Source organism: Megascapheus bottae, chromosome 7, assembly GCF_031878675.1.
Source record: "Megascapheus bottae isolate mThoBot1 chromosome 7, mThoBot2.hap1, whole genome shotgun sequence".
Classification (NCBI taxonomy): domain Eukaryota; kingdom Metazoa; phylum Chordata; class Mammalia; order Rodentia; family Geomyidae; genus Megascapheus; species Megascapheus bottae.
This window is the reverse complement of record NC_143515.1, coordinates 68435192-68451694: the sequence shown is the minus strand read 5'-3', so window position 1 is coordinate 68451694 and position 16503 is coordinate 68435192. Positions and strand designations below refer to the sequence as shown.

The 16503-nt window shown below is 46.2% G+C and overlaps 1 protein-coding gene across 3 annotated transcripts in view; it reads right to left on the bottom strand.

Annotated features, from left to right (window-relative positions):
• Positions 1–929: 929 nt before the first annotated feature.
• Itsn2 (intersectin 2) overlaps positions 930–16503 on the bottom strand; it is a 115594-nt gene continuing 100020 nt past the window's right edge. For 2 of the 3 annotated variants that reach the window (XM_090337359.1, XM_090337360.1), the window contains exons 30-39: positions 14370–14476; positions 13469–13652; positions 11768–11866; positions 9597–9764; positions 9069–9284; positions 8391–8512; positions 7560–7642; positions 4012–4095; positions 2962–3135; positions 931–1790 (exon numbers count right to left, since the gene is read on the bottom strand). In XM_090337359.1, the coding sequence (XP_090193485.1) occupies positions 1633–1790; positions 2962–3135; positions 4012–4095; positions 7560–7642; positions 8391–8512; positions 9069–9284; positions 9597–9764; positions 11768–11866; positions 13469–13652; positions 14370–14476 (1395 nt within the window). In that variant the 3' untranslated portion in view covers positions 931–1632. Of the gene's footprint in view, positions 1791–2961; positions 3136–4011; positions 4096–7559; positions 7643–8390; positions 8513–9068; positions 9285–9596; positions 9765–11767; positions 11867–13468; positions 13653–14369; positions 14477–16503 lie in introns of all 3 variants that reach the window. The other variant, XM_090337361.1, reaches the window with a different exon arrangement.

Sequence of the window (16503 nt, the reverse complement as noted above, 5' to 3'; positions counted from 1 at the left end):
GCTTCTTCCAGCTTCCTAGAAAAAGAAGAGCTGTCCCCTTAGAAACCAGAGTTCCTGTAGCTCAGGTGACTCCTTCAAGGGACAGGTATTTTCCAGTTTTATTCATTCATCTAGAGATTTAACATAGAAAGTATACTTCTATCAACAATCAAAATGAATTTCATATTTCAAAATTGAAAAGCCAAAGCAGCTTAGGCAAATGTGGATGTGGCTCTGCCAGAAGAGGGGGCAGATCCTCAGATCTTAGCCTCCTGAGTAGCTACGATTATAGGTGTTAGGTACTAATGCCTGGCTAAATTTTCTAAATTTAAATAGTTGTACAAGAGTTTCACCGCAACATAGACATTTATGAGTACAATGTACCTCCGAAGATACCCCTGAAATTCCCTTTCAAGAGTTTTTCTTGTGGGGCGCCAGAGGCTCATACCTGTAATCCTAGCTACTGAGGAGGCTGAGATCAGAGTAATGTAGTTTGAAGCTAGCCTGGGCAGAAAAGTCCCTGTGGGAGTCTTACCTCCAATTAGCCACTCAAAAACTAAAAGTGGCTCTGTGGTTCAAGTGGTAGAGGCTAGCCTTGAGCAAAGAGGCTCAGAGACAGCGCCTAAGCCCAGAGTTCAAGTCCTACAACTGATCAAAAAAAAAAAAAAGAGTTTCTCCCCCCTCCACCCACCAAGTCCTGGGCTTGAGCTCAGGGCCTGAGCACTGGACTTTCTCAAGGCTAGAGCTCTACCACTTGAGCCTAAGCACCACTTCCGGCTTTTTTCTATGTGTATGGTACCGAGGAATTGGACCCGGGTCTTTGTGCATGCTAGGCAAGCACTCTGCCACAAGGTCAAACTCCCAGCCCCCAAAAAGAGCTTTCCTTACAGAAGGTAAATCAGTCAAGCTTTAAAGGAAGCTACATTCATAAACATATGTTTATTATCTTTCTGTACATATTGGCAATGATAAAGCTTAAAGATGCATGTCCTATGAAACAAGAAAGAAGAAATTTACATAAATAATTTATACTTCAGAAAATTAAAGTTGAAAAATATTTTCCACATTATTAGAGTTCACAGTATTGAAAGTATATCAAGCTTCCCCCTATATTTCAAACTCAATTGTCTTAGCAGAGAATAATAAAATCTAATCAGAAATAAAATGATCAAGTTTCTGTCTTATTCAGTGCACAAGTAGACGTTATTTCAGTATCAGGCTTCGGAAGCCAAGGCTGCAGCATTTCATCCCACCCCTTCACCTCCTGAGCATTTCCACCTGTCAGAGGTCACATGGTATGGAACAGTTTGGCAATGCCAAGCCATTCCACAGGGGACACATTCACCAAGTGGTAACATCTGGTGGTCTGATGCCTCATTTCCACGTAATACTTTTATAGCCCTGAAAATGGAAACGCTGGCATCTAACACAGCTGAGCATGTTAACACTAGTACAAGGCACTGTGCTGTGGGTTCATTCATAGGAAAGATCACGTTTGCATAGATTACTAGCGATTTAGTATGAAGTGAAATACAGGCTCCAGCATGTGGCTTTGTGATGGATGAAGTTGCGGGGTGCTCCTCAGCCCCAGGAGGTTAACTGTCCAGACCCATTCTTGTGGGCAGATCCCCTGGTGCTGTCCTCCCCACTTCCCTACAGGAGGGTTTTCTGTTCAAATAGCTGCAGGTCAAAGCGGACCCAGACCTCTCCAGTGGGGACCTCATGCAGCAGCAGCCGGCGGGTTGTGGGGCCTTTGCTTTCCTGTTCTGTTCGAATTTTTGCCACTGGAACTTCAGTACGACCCAGGAAATCTGTGAATAGATCATGTGAGGATTGAAAGTCTTTATTCTTGGGGCAGTAGTTTGACCTTGTGGCAAAGTGCTTGCCTAGCATGCACGAAGATCTGGGTTCAATTCCTTGGTAACATATACACAGAAAAAGCTGAAAGTGTTGCTGTGGCTCAAGTGATAAGGTTCTAGACTTGAGAGAGCCCAAGGACAGTGCCCAGGCACTGAGTTCAAGCCCCGGGATAGGTAAAAAAAAAAAAAAAGAAAGAAAGAGTATTCGTGTGTGTGTGTGTGTGTGTGTGTGTGTGTGTGTGTGTGTGTGTGTGTGTGTGTGTGTGTGTGTGTGTGTGTGTGTGTGTGTGTGTGTGTGTGTGTATGCCAGTCCTGAGGCTTGAACTTAGGGCTTGGGCACTGTCCCTGAGCTTTTTTTGCTCAAGGCTAGTACTCTACCAATTGTGCCACAGTGCCACTGCTGGCCTTTTAGGTAGGTAACTGGAGATGAGTCTCACTGGCTTCAAACTGGTGTCCTCAGATCTCAGCCTCCTGAGTAGCATTATCCATGTAAGCCACCAGTGCTGAAAAGTCTTTATGCATTATAAAACTATTTAAAAATTGCTCCAGACAGGACTCATACAACTTTCAAACACAAAGCAAGTAACTTTTGTCATACAGCAGTCTTTTTGTGTCAGTCCTGGGGCTTGAACTCAGGGCCTGAGCACTATCTTTGGGCTTTTTCAAGGCTAGAACTCTACCACTTGAGCCACAGCACCACTTTCAGCTTTTTCTATGTACGTGGTACTGAGGAATCAAACCTGGGTCTTTGTGTGTGCTAGGCAAGCACTCTATCACTAGGCTAAACTCCCATCCCCATCATATAGATGTCTGATATCGTCAGTAGATGTAGATACAATGACAACAATGTCTGAAAGCAGCTGCCTATTTGGAATTTCAGTCTCTCTGATCAGCCTGTTGGAGGCATCCAGTATAACCAGTGTGTACTTATGTGCGTAGATATTCACTGGAGTTAGAGGTCTCCGGCAACCCCAAGGAAGGACACACACTTTCCGGCTAAGTGAGCTGACACATGGATGTGTCATTTCCCACACACAGCAGGAGGTATTTATACACAGCTGCTGAGCACTCTGCATCTACATTCTGGAAACACCCAGAGCCCTTCTAGCCAAGTGAAACTTACCATCTGGAGAAAACTGGTCTCTGTCAAACATAGTGAGACACAGCACATCCTGGTAAAGATCCTTAATGAAGAACTGGCAGTTAAAATTCCACTTGGGATTTAATGTGTCCTGGAGGGTTCTGGTGGTGTAGCTCTGGGAGCCCATGCTGATTTCACAATATGGATTGCTCTTTCCTACACAGAAACAAGCCACAGACATGTGTAACATGGCAAGGGAGGTGGTTTACCTGAGCCACCATCAAGCTGACTCAGGCTTCTCTTCACCACAACAGCAGGGGCTACTGCCTGGAGAACCATTTCTGCCTTGTGGTCTAGCCACATAACTTGTATTTCCAATACTGATGGTATCATATACCCCAAAATGCCTGCAAGCTCTAACATAACAGCTGCTCACATGAGCTGCAAGTGCCTTGCAGGGCACTTGTGTTTTCCCATGCAGAAGCACTCAAGACGGCAGGTCCCATAAATGATCTATCACCAGTTTTGTTCGTTTGTTCTTGTGATGGGTAATAGGGCTAAACTTGCCTAGCTTTTTCAGTCAAGGCTGGTACTTTACCACTTGAGCCATACCTCCTCTTCAGGCTTTTTACTGATCTGGCTTCAAACTGTGATCCTCAGATTTCAGCCTCCTGAGGAGCTAGACCTATGGGCATGAGCCTCTGTTGTATATATAACCATCTTAATGGCACTGGGAACACTGCTTTTTAGAAAATACCCTATGGCTGGAGGCAAATACTGCCATAAACAAATCCATAAAAAATTTTGACAGTTCTGGGGCTTGAACTCAGGGCCTGGGTACTATTCTTGGAAACTTTTTTGTTCAAGGCTAGTGCTCTGCCACTTCTGATTTTTTTCTGGGTATGTGGTACCGAGGAATCGAACCCAGGGCCTTGTGTATGTGAGGCAAGCACTCTACCACTAGGCTATGCTTCTGGCCCCATAAACATATTGAAATACATAAACAAATGGCATTTTCTCATTCAGCGTTCTAAAGGGTTACCCAGTAAAGAGCAGGGCAGTACCACCTCACTGAAAGAGAGAACCACTTACCGTTTGGTTTACAGGCCTTTAATTCTGTAGCTTCAACAACATGCACCATAAGACGCCCAATACCTGAAGTTTTCTGAGAGCGAGCTACGAAAGAGGATGAGTTGCATTAATTTCTTCTCTGATAATGCAGACAGCACAGTGAAGATGCTAGCTGCAGACCCTTATTGTTTTTCTTGATACTATTCTTTTGGATGCTAGAAATAGAAGCCAAGGCCTTGGGCTGGTAAGAACCTGCTCTCTCACTGGCTAAACTCCTGTCCTCACAGAATACTACCTGGACCTCAGCTGCCTCTGCACAGGATCTAACTGCCTAGCATCTGGCTCCTCTATGCCAGTTTTCAGGCTATGTTACCTGCTAGGAATGTCTTATCCATTATTTCTGCCCACTGGCATCCTACTCATCAAGATCCAGGTCAATCTCAGCCATTTCCAGACCCCTTCCCTTCTCTGTGTATCTACTAGCCTTAAATTAGGAGCACCCTGCAGCCTGCTGGATCTGAAATTTTGTGTAATGTCTGTCTATCAGACAGGAACCAGTGTAGCACATGGACGGTTTAACTCATCCTTGTATTAACCTTTAAATGCTTTGTAAATAATAATATTCTAACTGTATAAAGTACGTTTATTGACATTTTCTTTTTATATGTATTTTTTATTATTATTAAGATATTGTACAGAGTTTATTATGACCTTTTTTTTGTCACTTATGGGGCTTGAACACTGGGATGGGCACTGTCACTGAGCTCTTCAGCTCAAGGCTACTGCCCTACCACTTGAGTCACAGTGCCATTTCTGGTCTTCTGAGTCTCATGGACTTCAGTGCCAGGTCTGGCTTTGAACTGTGATCATCCGATCTCAGCCTCCTGAGTAGCTAGGATTACAGGAGTGAACTACCGGTGCCTGGTGACTTTTGTCAGTCCTGGGCCTTTAACTCAGGGCCTGAGCACTGTCCTTGGACTTTCTCAAGGCTAGAGCTCTACAATATGAGCTACAGCACCACTTCTGGCTTATTCTGTGTATGTGGTACCGAGGAATCAAACCCAGTTCTTTCTACATGCTAGGCAAGCACTCTACCACTAGGCTAAACTCCTGGCCCTATTATGACTTTTTTTTTTTTTTTAAATCAGTCCTGGGGCTTGAACTCAGGACTTGGACACTGACTCTGAGCTTCTTTTTGCTCAAGGCTAGGTAGCACTCTGGTACCACTTGAGCCACTGCACCACTCTGGCTTTTTGTTTATGTGATACTGAGGAACTGAATCCAGGGCTTCATGTATGCTAGGCCAGCACTCTATCAGTAAGCCACATTCCCAGGCTTCTATTATGACATTTTAATGCACATATAGACTGTACTTCTCTGTTGTTTATTCAAGACAGGGTCTTCCTATGTAGCCTAGGTTGGCCTTGAATTTCTAATCCTTCTGCCTCAGCCTCCTGAGTGCTCAAGTGTCTTCAAATGGCATGGTCAAAATGTAAACATCAGATGCCAAAGTCTCACTCATCAAGATCACAGTTACGAGTAAGTAAACATTTCATCTTAGCACGTAGCTTTACTCAGGGTCTAATTATATTGAAGGACGTACTCAAACAGCTCTACACTGGAGACAAGTGAGTCAGCGGGCTCACACTCTGTTGGTACACATGAAGCTAAGTTAAGCAATCTAAGGATTTAAAGCAACCATAAAGGATGCTTGGCGAGCTCTGGGTATGTGTAACTTTCCCCATGAGAAGTGGCCCTCCGTTCACCATGTCCACACCTCCACTGGGAACTTGCCCTTGAAGGCCTGGCCTGGCTTTGGCTGTCCCTATGTATATAGAAATCACTGATAAAACAAACACATGTGTTGGGGCCAGGAGTTTGGTCTAGTGGTATAGTGCTTGCCTAGCATGTACAAAGACCCAGGTTCGATTCCTTGGTACCACATACATAGAAAAGCTGGAAGTGGTACTGTGGCTCAAGTAATAGAGCTCTAGCCTTGAGAAAGTCCAAGGACAGCACACAGGCCCTGTATTCTGTTCCCAGGTCTGGCAAAAACAAACAAACAAAACAAACACATGGACAATTCAAAATTATATATATATATATATATATATATATATTATATAGGTAGATAGATAGAGATAGCAAGCAAAACTTTGATTTTTCCTCTTTGATCAATTGAGAGATCATTATATGCTTTATGAAGTGATTGAGTCATTGACTTTTCAATAGCAAGGTTTTAAAGTAGCATTAAAACAACTTTCAATTAGCGAAAGCCAATGTGCACATACCTTTCAGGAGTATAAAACAAAAAAGGGAAACCTGAATAAAAGAATATATAAAAAGCTGCATGAGCCTAAGCAGGACTGGATAGGGGAGAGGGGAGGGGTAGTTCAGGGCACAAGACTCCACTGAGATGGGGCAGTGAACATAGGGCTTGGCATTCATGTGGCCATAGGGGAGAATGCAGGTGCTGGTGACAGTTCTGGTCAGAGAGGGACAGGGGCTGGGAGACTGGATGTACTGGAGCTACTACTGAGCTAGTGGATGGCTCCTCTTAAGAGCAGATATGGAGCCACTGGGCACAAGGTGCAGGCAAGGTCTGCGGAGTTGCCTTCAGGGAGTCATTAAGGCAGAATTGAAGGCTCCGGGGCCTCAGGCAGAAGCAATGGAGAACTAAGATCCCCAGAACAATGCAGACTACTGCACAGCAGGGCTCCAGGAAGAAGTTACCTGGTTAGAAGCCAGGAAAGGGAATATAAAGGAAGAATTTTTCCCTGGGCCTAAAGAAAGCAAAGAGTTTCCATGGGCAGTCTTCCAGATGGTAGCAGAGCAAGCCTGACGGCACCATAAGCTGGTATGTGGCAGTGGTAGAGGAAATAAGGCTGGGTAATTGGTGGTGCTGGAGATGGGCTTTGAGTTTGGGGTGAGAAACTTGTCCATAATCTGGGAGGTAACAGAGAAGATTCTGGAGAATACGCCAGGACGGTATTGCCATCCACAGTGCCGCCCAGAAGGAGGAGCCACTGCTGGAAGGTTGCTGAACCTTCTAGAAAAGGATGAAAGGAAGAAGAAGAGCTGGGAAGTAAGAAGAAACATGGCTCAGTAGGACCCTCAGGACATGATGTGGTCCAGAGGAGGAGAAGGAGGAACACCAGCTGCCTGCCGCTGCGACAGGGCGCTGGAGCATGGAGAGTGAGCCACAAGCCAGGGCGAAACTGGCAGGCTGAAGAGGACGTGGTCTGGAATCAGAGAGGGCAGAGCAAAGCTGGAGTCAGATGGGACAAGACGGACCCCACAGGGGTGAGGTCAGGAGTGAACAGAGTGCAGTGAAGAATTGGGGAAGGCCTTGTGCGGGGCCGGGGTGCCCCTCACTGTGTGTGGGCCTCAGGGAGGGGTCAAACAGCTGCAACAGGAGGGGCCGGTGCTGGGCTCCCACTGCAGGCTCAGTCACAGGTCTTATTGCACGAGTAGCACCTTGTGTCCCTGGGTTGGGGTCACACCCTACCCTGCCCCCAGGCCCCAGCTGCCCACTCCAACCTCTAGGAGCCCAGGACACCCCTGGGTACCTTGGTAAGCCTTCTCTCGTTTCTTCTTCTCAGTGTCGATGTACTGCTCCGAGGCTGCTTTGATCTTCTGGACCCAGGCCGTCCTGGGGGAGAAGCAGAGCGTGGTCATGGGTCCCATACCTCCCAGGTCACAACCACAGCTTCATTCCTTCTCCCCGCTTTTGCTGACTTTGCCTTCAGTACTCTTAATTCAAGTGCAAGACAACTGCTAAATGGGAAAGAGCTGAGAAGTTCCAGACAGTTCCTGACTGCTTATAAAAAAAAACAGGTCTTTGCAAGGAACTGGGGATCCAGAACTAGAAGATGCAGCTAGTCCTCTCAGTGACAAGTCAGCACCGCAGGTTGGTACTCAGAACTATGCATGGGAGCAGCGGTGTCCCCAGGCCTTATCACTGAGCTTCTCAGGAGTTCCCCTAGAGGGAAGCGTGGCTGGCGGCTAGTGGCAGGCAGGCAGCAGCAGTGTGGAAGGTGAAGGCCTAAGGGTGTGGGGAGGGACAAGCTGGGCAGGGCAGAAAGGACTTGGGGAATGAGTGAAGGCCATGGACCTGTGCCCGAGCGTGGCCGCTGGCTGGGTTGTAGTGGGCACTGGTGTTGTATCTGCCCATTTGGGAGATGGGAAGGAGCAGGGTGAGGAGAGGCTGGAAGAGGGAAACAGGTTAAGAAGTGGTTGTGAGATGAAGCGCACTAAACCAGGTTCTGCTGAAGACTGGAGCCAGGGGAGCCATAAGGGAGGTGGGGGATAGTTAGTAGGACTTGGACACCAGTAGAGATGGGTTTACAGCAGCGGGAGAGGTCAGGTTTCAAGGCAGGTCACACATGGTCAGGACTGACCTCTCATTAATGTTGTCTGTTCGGAGGGTGTAGACCCGGTCAATGTGGGAAATGTGGAAGACGGGCTCATCGCTGGAAGGGTCTGTGGGCAGTTTCACCAACACTTCATTCAGGAAAATGGGCTGAAAGAATTAGGGCCAAAACCTAGGCTGTGAGAGGGGTCAGAACACCACCTACCTATGTCTGGAGAGAGTATTATTTGTTCTGAAGAACCTTGTGCAGAGTGGAAAAGGGTCTAGTGTCTATCTAGGACTTTTATCCAGAAAGAGAGACATGGTAAAGATAGACAAGGTAAAGCAAAGGTAAATATCCAGGGTGGATTAGGTGTTAATGAATGGGTGCAGGAGCTCGAGTGTCCTGCAGCTGGTAAGGCAGGTTCTCTGCACACTGACACCTGCCCCATGTCAGGCTCAATTTTCAGACTGACCTGATGCTGACCTGATGCCATAGGTAGGACCAAGTGTCTTTTGTTTGCCAGGAGGAAGCTAGAAGCCAAAGCTGGGTCCTGTGGATGCCCAACGGCAGAGATGGGACTTAGGCCCTGGGCTCCTTCTTTGGGAAGTGGCCAGGGAGTCACCTGAGCCAGCGCAGTCCTAGGACTGGGTAGGCTCTGCCGAAGGCAAGGCCTCAGGTACAGGCCCCTAATGTGATGTGTGGGGCTGGACGCGTGGTACTCACTGTTTTATACATTTTGAACTGAGCGTTGGACTTGGAGCTGAAAAGTTTGTCAGAGCCGGAGGAGACAGTGAACTGCTTGACCATGTAGGTAAGGAGCAGGAAGTCGCTGAAGAGGAACCCGTGCAGCTCCTTATTGCTCTTGGTTTTGTACAACTTGCCACTGTGCAGAAGCTTCCGGGGCCCCAGGCAATTGGTGAGGGAGTTGAAAATAAGTTGCTTAAAGAGGAAGACAACGTCATCTCATGAGTCCCAGCACAAGCCATCCCAGTATCTCCAGTGCCCCGGGTCTGAAGGTACCATGGGGGAATTTTCTAGATAGGAAGGTGGCTTAAATATTCAGAGATCCAACTGGCCCAATGAAAATATGTACTTCTATCCATAGAATATTGATTCTACCACCTGAATTCAAATAACTGAGAACACCAATGTCTGTGGAGGCAGGGGCTGGGTGTGGATGGGCTTGGATGAGTCGTGGACCACCCAAACGGGCTGGGCATGGGGCTGGCTCCCCACCAGGCTGCTCCTCACCTCCGAGAGTCCTTCACACTGGATGTGGGCCTGGATCCACTCCAGCCGATCAGAATTCTCCTTCTCCCGAACGCCTTCGTTCACCTGGGAGCACAGCTCCTCAGCCCGCTCCAGAGCCAGCTTGAGGGAGGGGTAGTCCACGTGGCTCTGTGAGGTGTTCTCCAGGATCTGGAAAGTAGGCAGTATCACGTGCTGTGTCCTTCACTGCCCTCCACCCAGGTACTCACCATTCACCCTCCTAGATGGTGCCCGCATGTGGGGCAAGTCGAGGCACAAAGGTGCCCATGCCACAGAGGGAGGCATGCTATTTGCCCTCAAGAACCTCAAGTCCCACAAGTCCTTGGTGGAGGAAGTGGGAGGCAGGAACAAGTTACCTAGGTAACTAGATAACTGGTAAGGGATGGATCTGTTACTGTCTGACTGGGTCCTGGTGATCACTCAAGTCATGTGCTCTTACACACTGTCTGCCATTTTGACAGATATGTTAACTTCTTTTTTTTTTTTTTTTTGCCAGTTCTGGGGCTTGACCTCTGGGCCTGGACACTGTCCCTGAGCATCCTAGCTCAAGGCTACCACCCTACCCCTTGAGCATCGGCCCCACTTCCTATTTTCTAGTGTAGAGATAGAGTCTCAGGGTCTTTAGAGCCTGGGCTGGCTTTGAACCACAATCTTCAGATCTCAGCCTCCTCAGTAGCTAGGATTCAGGTGCGAGCCATCATGCTGGGATTGTGAGCTTTTACCTAGACCTCAGACTATAATCCTCCGCCTCTCCCTCCCCAGGAGATGGGATGACAGGTAGGCCACTTAGCCTAAAGATAGGTAGGCCACTTAGCCTAAAGCAATAATCTTATATTATAGTTGTTGTAAATCATGTCAACAAGAATCCTTTGAAAAATCTGCACTCTTTTTAGAAGCAAAATGCCTCAAAATAAAAAAGAAAGGTAGGCTGGACTCTGTGGCTCCTTCCTATAATCTCTGTTATTTAAGAGGGAGATACTGGAAGAATTTTGGTTTGAGGTCATCCAGATAAAAAGGCAATTCGGGCCGGGAGTTTGGCCCAGTAGAAGAATGCTTGCCTGCACACATGAAGACTTGAGTTCAATTCCTCGGTACCACATACATAGAAAAACAAAAAAGCTGGATGTGGTGCTGTAGCTCAAGTGGAAGAGCACTAGCTTTGAGAAATTCCAAGGACAGTGGCCAGGCCCTGAGTTCAAGCCCCAAGACTAGCAAAAAAAAAAAAAAAAAAAAAGACAGCAATTGTGGTGAGGAGGATCATCATCTTAAAATAACTAAAAAGCCTGGGGGCATGGTTCACACCTGTAATCCTAGCTACTTAGGAGGCTGGGATCTGAGGATTGAGGTTTGAAGCCACTGCAGACAAGAAAGTCTGAGATTCTTACCTCCAGTTAACCACCAGAGCTGGAAGTAGAGCCATGGTACAAAGTGGTAGAGCCTTTGAGGTGAAAAATGGATAGGGACAGTGCTTAGGCCCTGAGTTCAAGTCCCAAGAACAGCCTCCACCCCCAAAAGAAAGAAATATACCTGTCTAACAAGTGCAAAGCCTTGAGCTTAAGCTCCATTATCATCGAAAGAAACAGAGTGTGGCTCAAAGTGTTAGAGCACTAGTCTTGAGCAGAAAGAGCTCAGGGAAAATGCCCAGGTTCTGTGTTCAAGCTGCACAACTGCTGCACAAATGGGCTGGGATGTAGCCCATTGGCAAAGCATTTGCTTAGCAAGTGCAATGTCCCAGGTTCAATCCCCAGTACTAAAAAAGAAACACACACACACACACACACACAAGAGAAAAGAAAAGAAAATGATGACTGGAATTTTACAAGGTATGCCTAATCAATTATGAATTGGAACCCAGTTCACAGACAGTTCGGTCCACAACTTTTTAGGATGTGTTCAATGGGAGACTCCTGGGACTTGTGGCAGATAAATTTATGTTCCAGAAGGAAGACTGCAGCCAACTGTTACACTGATATCTATCTCTGGCTCTTGGAGGCTGCCCAGCTGCACACCTACAAAGCCTTTATCCAGTCCCAACAAGGGCAATTAGAGTAGGCCTGGGGTTCTAGGGTGGCTCCTACAGAGAGGGAGAAGGCATTCCCACCCACTCGTCGTGAGCTGTTCATAGACTGGGCGGTAGCCGGGCGCGCACTCACACTCCTGATGAGCAGAGGGTAACGGGTGATCCTCTGCATGGGCTTCAGCAGGAAGCTGGAAAGAGGCATTCCTTTGCACCTTGGGTCGCACGCCAGCTTCTGCAAGACAGTGGAGAGCCTTGTAAGATCACAGCATCAGTCAACACAGAGGAACACTGGCCTGGCTCCTGCCAGTGACATCCTTGTACATTCAACTTCAGTAACTCAGAATCTGAACTGTATCAGGTCATCAGCAAGAATCTCAGTCAAGCCTTGTGCTGCTTCCCAGCCTTTTCCCATCCTGCTTCTATAGAGAACCTCTTTCCTGGCTGTTCTTCCAGCCCACTTAGTCCTCCCCTTTTTGTACTAGTTCTTTTTTCCTGATAGATTTATACTATATATTTTGCTAAAGCAGGCATCTTTATGCTTTTTCTTTTTTCTCAGTTTGAAAAAGAAATTCTTGGGGATACAGCTTACTATAGGATTTGCCTCCCTGTCCCCTCCAGTGGGAGGGAGACTGGACCAAGGGTCTTGTGCTTGCTAGGCAAGAATTCTACCACTGAGCTATACCCCAGCTCTAATTGTTTTCTTTTTTCTTTGACAGGGTCTTCTTATGTTGACCAGGCCAGCCTTAAATTCAGGATCATTCTTCCTCTGCTTCTTGAGTGTTGGAATTACAGATATGGGCTACTACACTTGGCTTCAAAATCAAACATTCTATTATAAAAATCGGTTGTTTGGGGCCAGGAGTTTGACCTAGCGGTAGAGTGCTTACCTAGCATGCAAGAAGACTGGAGTTTGATTCCTTGGTACCGCATACATAGAAAAAGCCAGAAGTGGTGCTTAGGCTCAAGTGGTAGAGCTCTAGCCTTGAGAAAGCCCAAGGACAGTGCTCAGGCCCTGAGCTCAAGCCCAGCACTGGCAAAAAAAACAAAACAAACCCCAGCTTGTTTGAAAATCAGTGCTCTGTCACCATAATCAAGCTGGAGACTTATCATACAATACTTGTAATTGCATTTTATAATTCTAGTTTGACTTTTTATGTTTAATTTTTGACTGGCATCATGGAACGGATTATTTCTTCCTTTTTTTATTTATTTTTTATTTCTTCCTTTTTATTATCTTCAAACAGTTGCACAAAGATGTTTCAATTTCTTCTCATTGGTTTCTGGAAACTTCGATGACATCTCTGCACAAGTTTTATATAATATAGAATCACAGGTAAGTCTTTTACACACTATCCTTTTTCTAGCTATCAGTTTTTCCTTTTGTTTCAGTTTGTTCATTTAGTTATTTTAAATCTTGTTTTATCATTTTATACATTTTAAGTAAGCTACTTTATGTTCTATCTTGAATAAGATAGCTATTAAAGTTTAAAAAGTTAAGACAGTGACAGTCTGAATACTTCTATGGCAAAATAAAGTGGCTGATAAGTAAGTTTACTTAAAACAACAACAACAACAACAAAAAACACAAGCATCACTTTGTTATTCAATGGGTAAAATCATGATCCTATACCAAGAAAAGTCATGTGGACCTGAAAAGCAACCCACAGCTATCAGAGAACTATCTGCCATGTATGTGCTTCTTTTGGAAGCCAACAGCAACCTCTTCTCTTCTGAGGTTTTTGTGGAAAGTGTAAGATGCTGCCCTCGGCCTCAGAAGGGTCTAGCTTATCTGCAAACCCAGCAAAGATGCCTGTGGGGCTCAGAGTGACGTTACCTTTAAAAAGTCCTTGAAGTCTGTGTCTTCATCAGTCTTCTGCTGTAACAGAGATGCCCCGTTAAGCTGGCAGCTGCAGAACCGGATGTAGGCCTGCATATGGGACAGCTCAGCCGCCAGGATGTCCCCAATCGTCTGCACAGGCATCTTCTCTCCCCCAGTCTTCTTCCGTACCCGCAAGGCCCTGCAAACAACACACTCTCACTCTGCTTCTCAGGGAAGGCCCCTGACAATGAATGCATGCCAAAGGCAATGATACCCAGTACATTACTGAGGAAAAGAAAGAGGGCAGATCAGGAGAATATTAAGTCTATATACTTGGGTGCTTCTGGGTTTCTTTTGAATGGTTTTGGTTTCACCCATTTCTCAGCAAAGTTTCTTCAGAAAGATTAACTTGTTCTCAGTTGAACTAAGAAGGCAATTCTGCCCGTCTGTTTGGTTAATGGGTGTGGGGCAATGGAATCCTGAGGTGAGGGTTGCATCAAGGCAGCCAGGCCTGGGACTGCACATCTGGCCTGGGGTGGAAAGGACAGAAGGGCCTCCCAGGACTGGAAGTACACACGGGGACTGGCAGGCAGCAAAGCGAGCGGTGACATCTGTGAGTTGTAGCTCCTCCTGTGCTTCCTGCCACCCCTCCCCACGCAGCCAGCAAGGGGCATGCCTGGGAAGCACACAGGTTCTTCAGTGATTTCTCCCATTCAAGTATCTTGGTGTTCTATTTTTTTACTTTTCCTCAGTAGTTAGGGATTTTATGGTTACCAGACATTTCATTAGATTACAGACTATAAGGCCTATAAACATACGCTGTAACAGAGTTAAGGAGAGCAGAAAGCAGTGGGAAGTTCCTTTGCTAGCAACCTGGGGGGCTGCACACGACACCAGAGCGGCTTCCACAACTCACTTTAGCAGCTTTGTGCTGGACATGATGAGCTCTTTCCAGTTCACAAAAATCAAGGCCATTTCTCCCTCAGTGAGAAATCCAGACTCTGCCATTCGTTTCTGAAAAACCTAAGTTCAAAACACAGATGAAATTAGCTTAAGCACGGCTACATAGCCTGTGGTGATCTAAAGTGAATTATGTCTTCATAGGACTAGCATGACTGTGCTATTTCTCTATATAAGCATATTTATCTCTCTCACATTTTCAACTGTACCATTTCTCTGTTGCTTGCTATTTGTACTCCTCTTAAGGCTGGTTCTAAAGGCTGAGTCCAGTAATTTTCTCAGTAAGCAAAGATTCTTCTAGCTACCTCCCAGGCTTGTTAGGAGGGTCAGCCGGACGCAGGGCACAGGATCTATCTGCACATGGGAGCTCACAGAACTGAGCTGGGCTGTGTTCAGGACTGCTGAGAGAAGTTCAGTGAGAAACAGTGATGGCTCTGGCTGCCGCCACACCAACCCAGGCGGATGTTCACTGCAGAGGGCAGCAGGTGAGGCAAAAGAATACTCTCTGTCTCTGTGTGGGGTTGCATGTGCAGACATGTGGGCTTTACTGCGAACACAACAGAGCTGATGAGACTCAGTTATTAGTTCCATGAAGAAATAAAGATTAATGGAATAGAACAGTTTGCTTAACGTCACAGAGCTAGGATTTAAGAAGCTAAAACTAAAATCCAATTTTTCTTTTTCCTTTATTTTGATGCCAGTACTGGGGCTTGAACTCAGGGCCTGCGCACTGTCCCTTAGCTTTCTCACTCAAGACTGGCAGTCTACCATTTGAGCCACAGCTCTACTTCCTAGCTTTTTTGGTGATTCATTGGAGATAAGAGTTTCACAGACTTTCCTGCCTACACTGGTTTTGAAATCCTCAGATTTCCTAGCTGCCTGATGAGCAGCTAGGAAATTCAATTATTTTTTACGTCTAAGTTTCCATAAAATGAACATAATCATCTGGAACTGACTTTAAAAATATTATGAAAGTAAAGAAGTTATCATCTATAACAGCTCTTCTGATACGTGATCTTTCCAAAAATACCAATGCTCTTTGCTCCACATTAAAACTTTCTGTGGGATTGGAGATGTGGCTGAAATTGTGGAGCAGTTCATAACTGTGAGTCCATTCCAGTACCACAAAGAAACAAAGAAACAAACCATAAAAGAATCAAAACTTCTCAAAGGCTACTCACTGCCTTCCTTGTGCAATGAGACATACACTTTTATAAGCTTCATAGCTGGTGAGATGTGAACCTAGCTAACCTCACCAGGGGTCCTCAGGCTCCTGAGACTTCAGCCCCACCAGGTATCTCCTTGCCTAATGCTCTGTACATGTCTTCCACTTCTGTTTCCTCCTTTTCTGGCAGAGCAGCCTCTGGTCCTTCCTCCTACTGAACCCTACTCTGTCTCCACAAGGACTGGAAACTTTCAGAGAACAAAAAACTCTTCTTTCATCTCAGGTTTTTTTTTTTCCCAAATGGATGGGAACAGTGGGAAATACTTTCATAGTTTCACTATTCCCTTGAAAAGTTGATGCAAATGACCAGGTTTCAAACAGCCATGAAAATATAGTGAGGTAAAAGTCTAAAGTCAAGGTCAGATACTAGTGGCTCCTGTCTGTAATTCCAGCTACAGGGGAGGCTGAGATCTAAGGATCACAATTTGAAGTCAACCTGGACTGGGAAGTCTGTGAGACCCCTCATCTCCAATTAACCAGTAAAATGTGGGAAGTGGAGGGGTATGGCTCAAAGGTGTAAAAGCACCAGCTTTGAGTGGAAAAAGCTGAGTAAGCATATGAGGCTCTGGGGCTCAATAGGGACAATAAAAACAAAACAAAAACTCAAAATACCCGAAAAAGTGGGGTATGGGACCTTTATGCCCACTCTGTGCCACTGTCTTCCCTTCACATACCTCGTTTGTCTCTTTACTACGAACAGGCTTAGCTGAAGAAGATACCTTCCTTAGTACTTTTCCACCCAGCGGGCAGGGCAGCATTCTGAGCTTGTGAGAGCCCCTGTCGTGGTTTATGGCGCCACCATGTGGCTCAAACTCCATGCTCAGCTGGGCGTCTAGCTCAATGATAAAATGCATGCCTAGTGTTC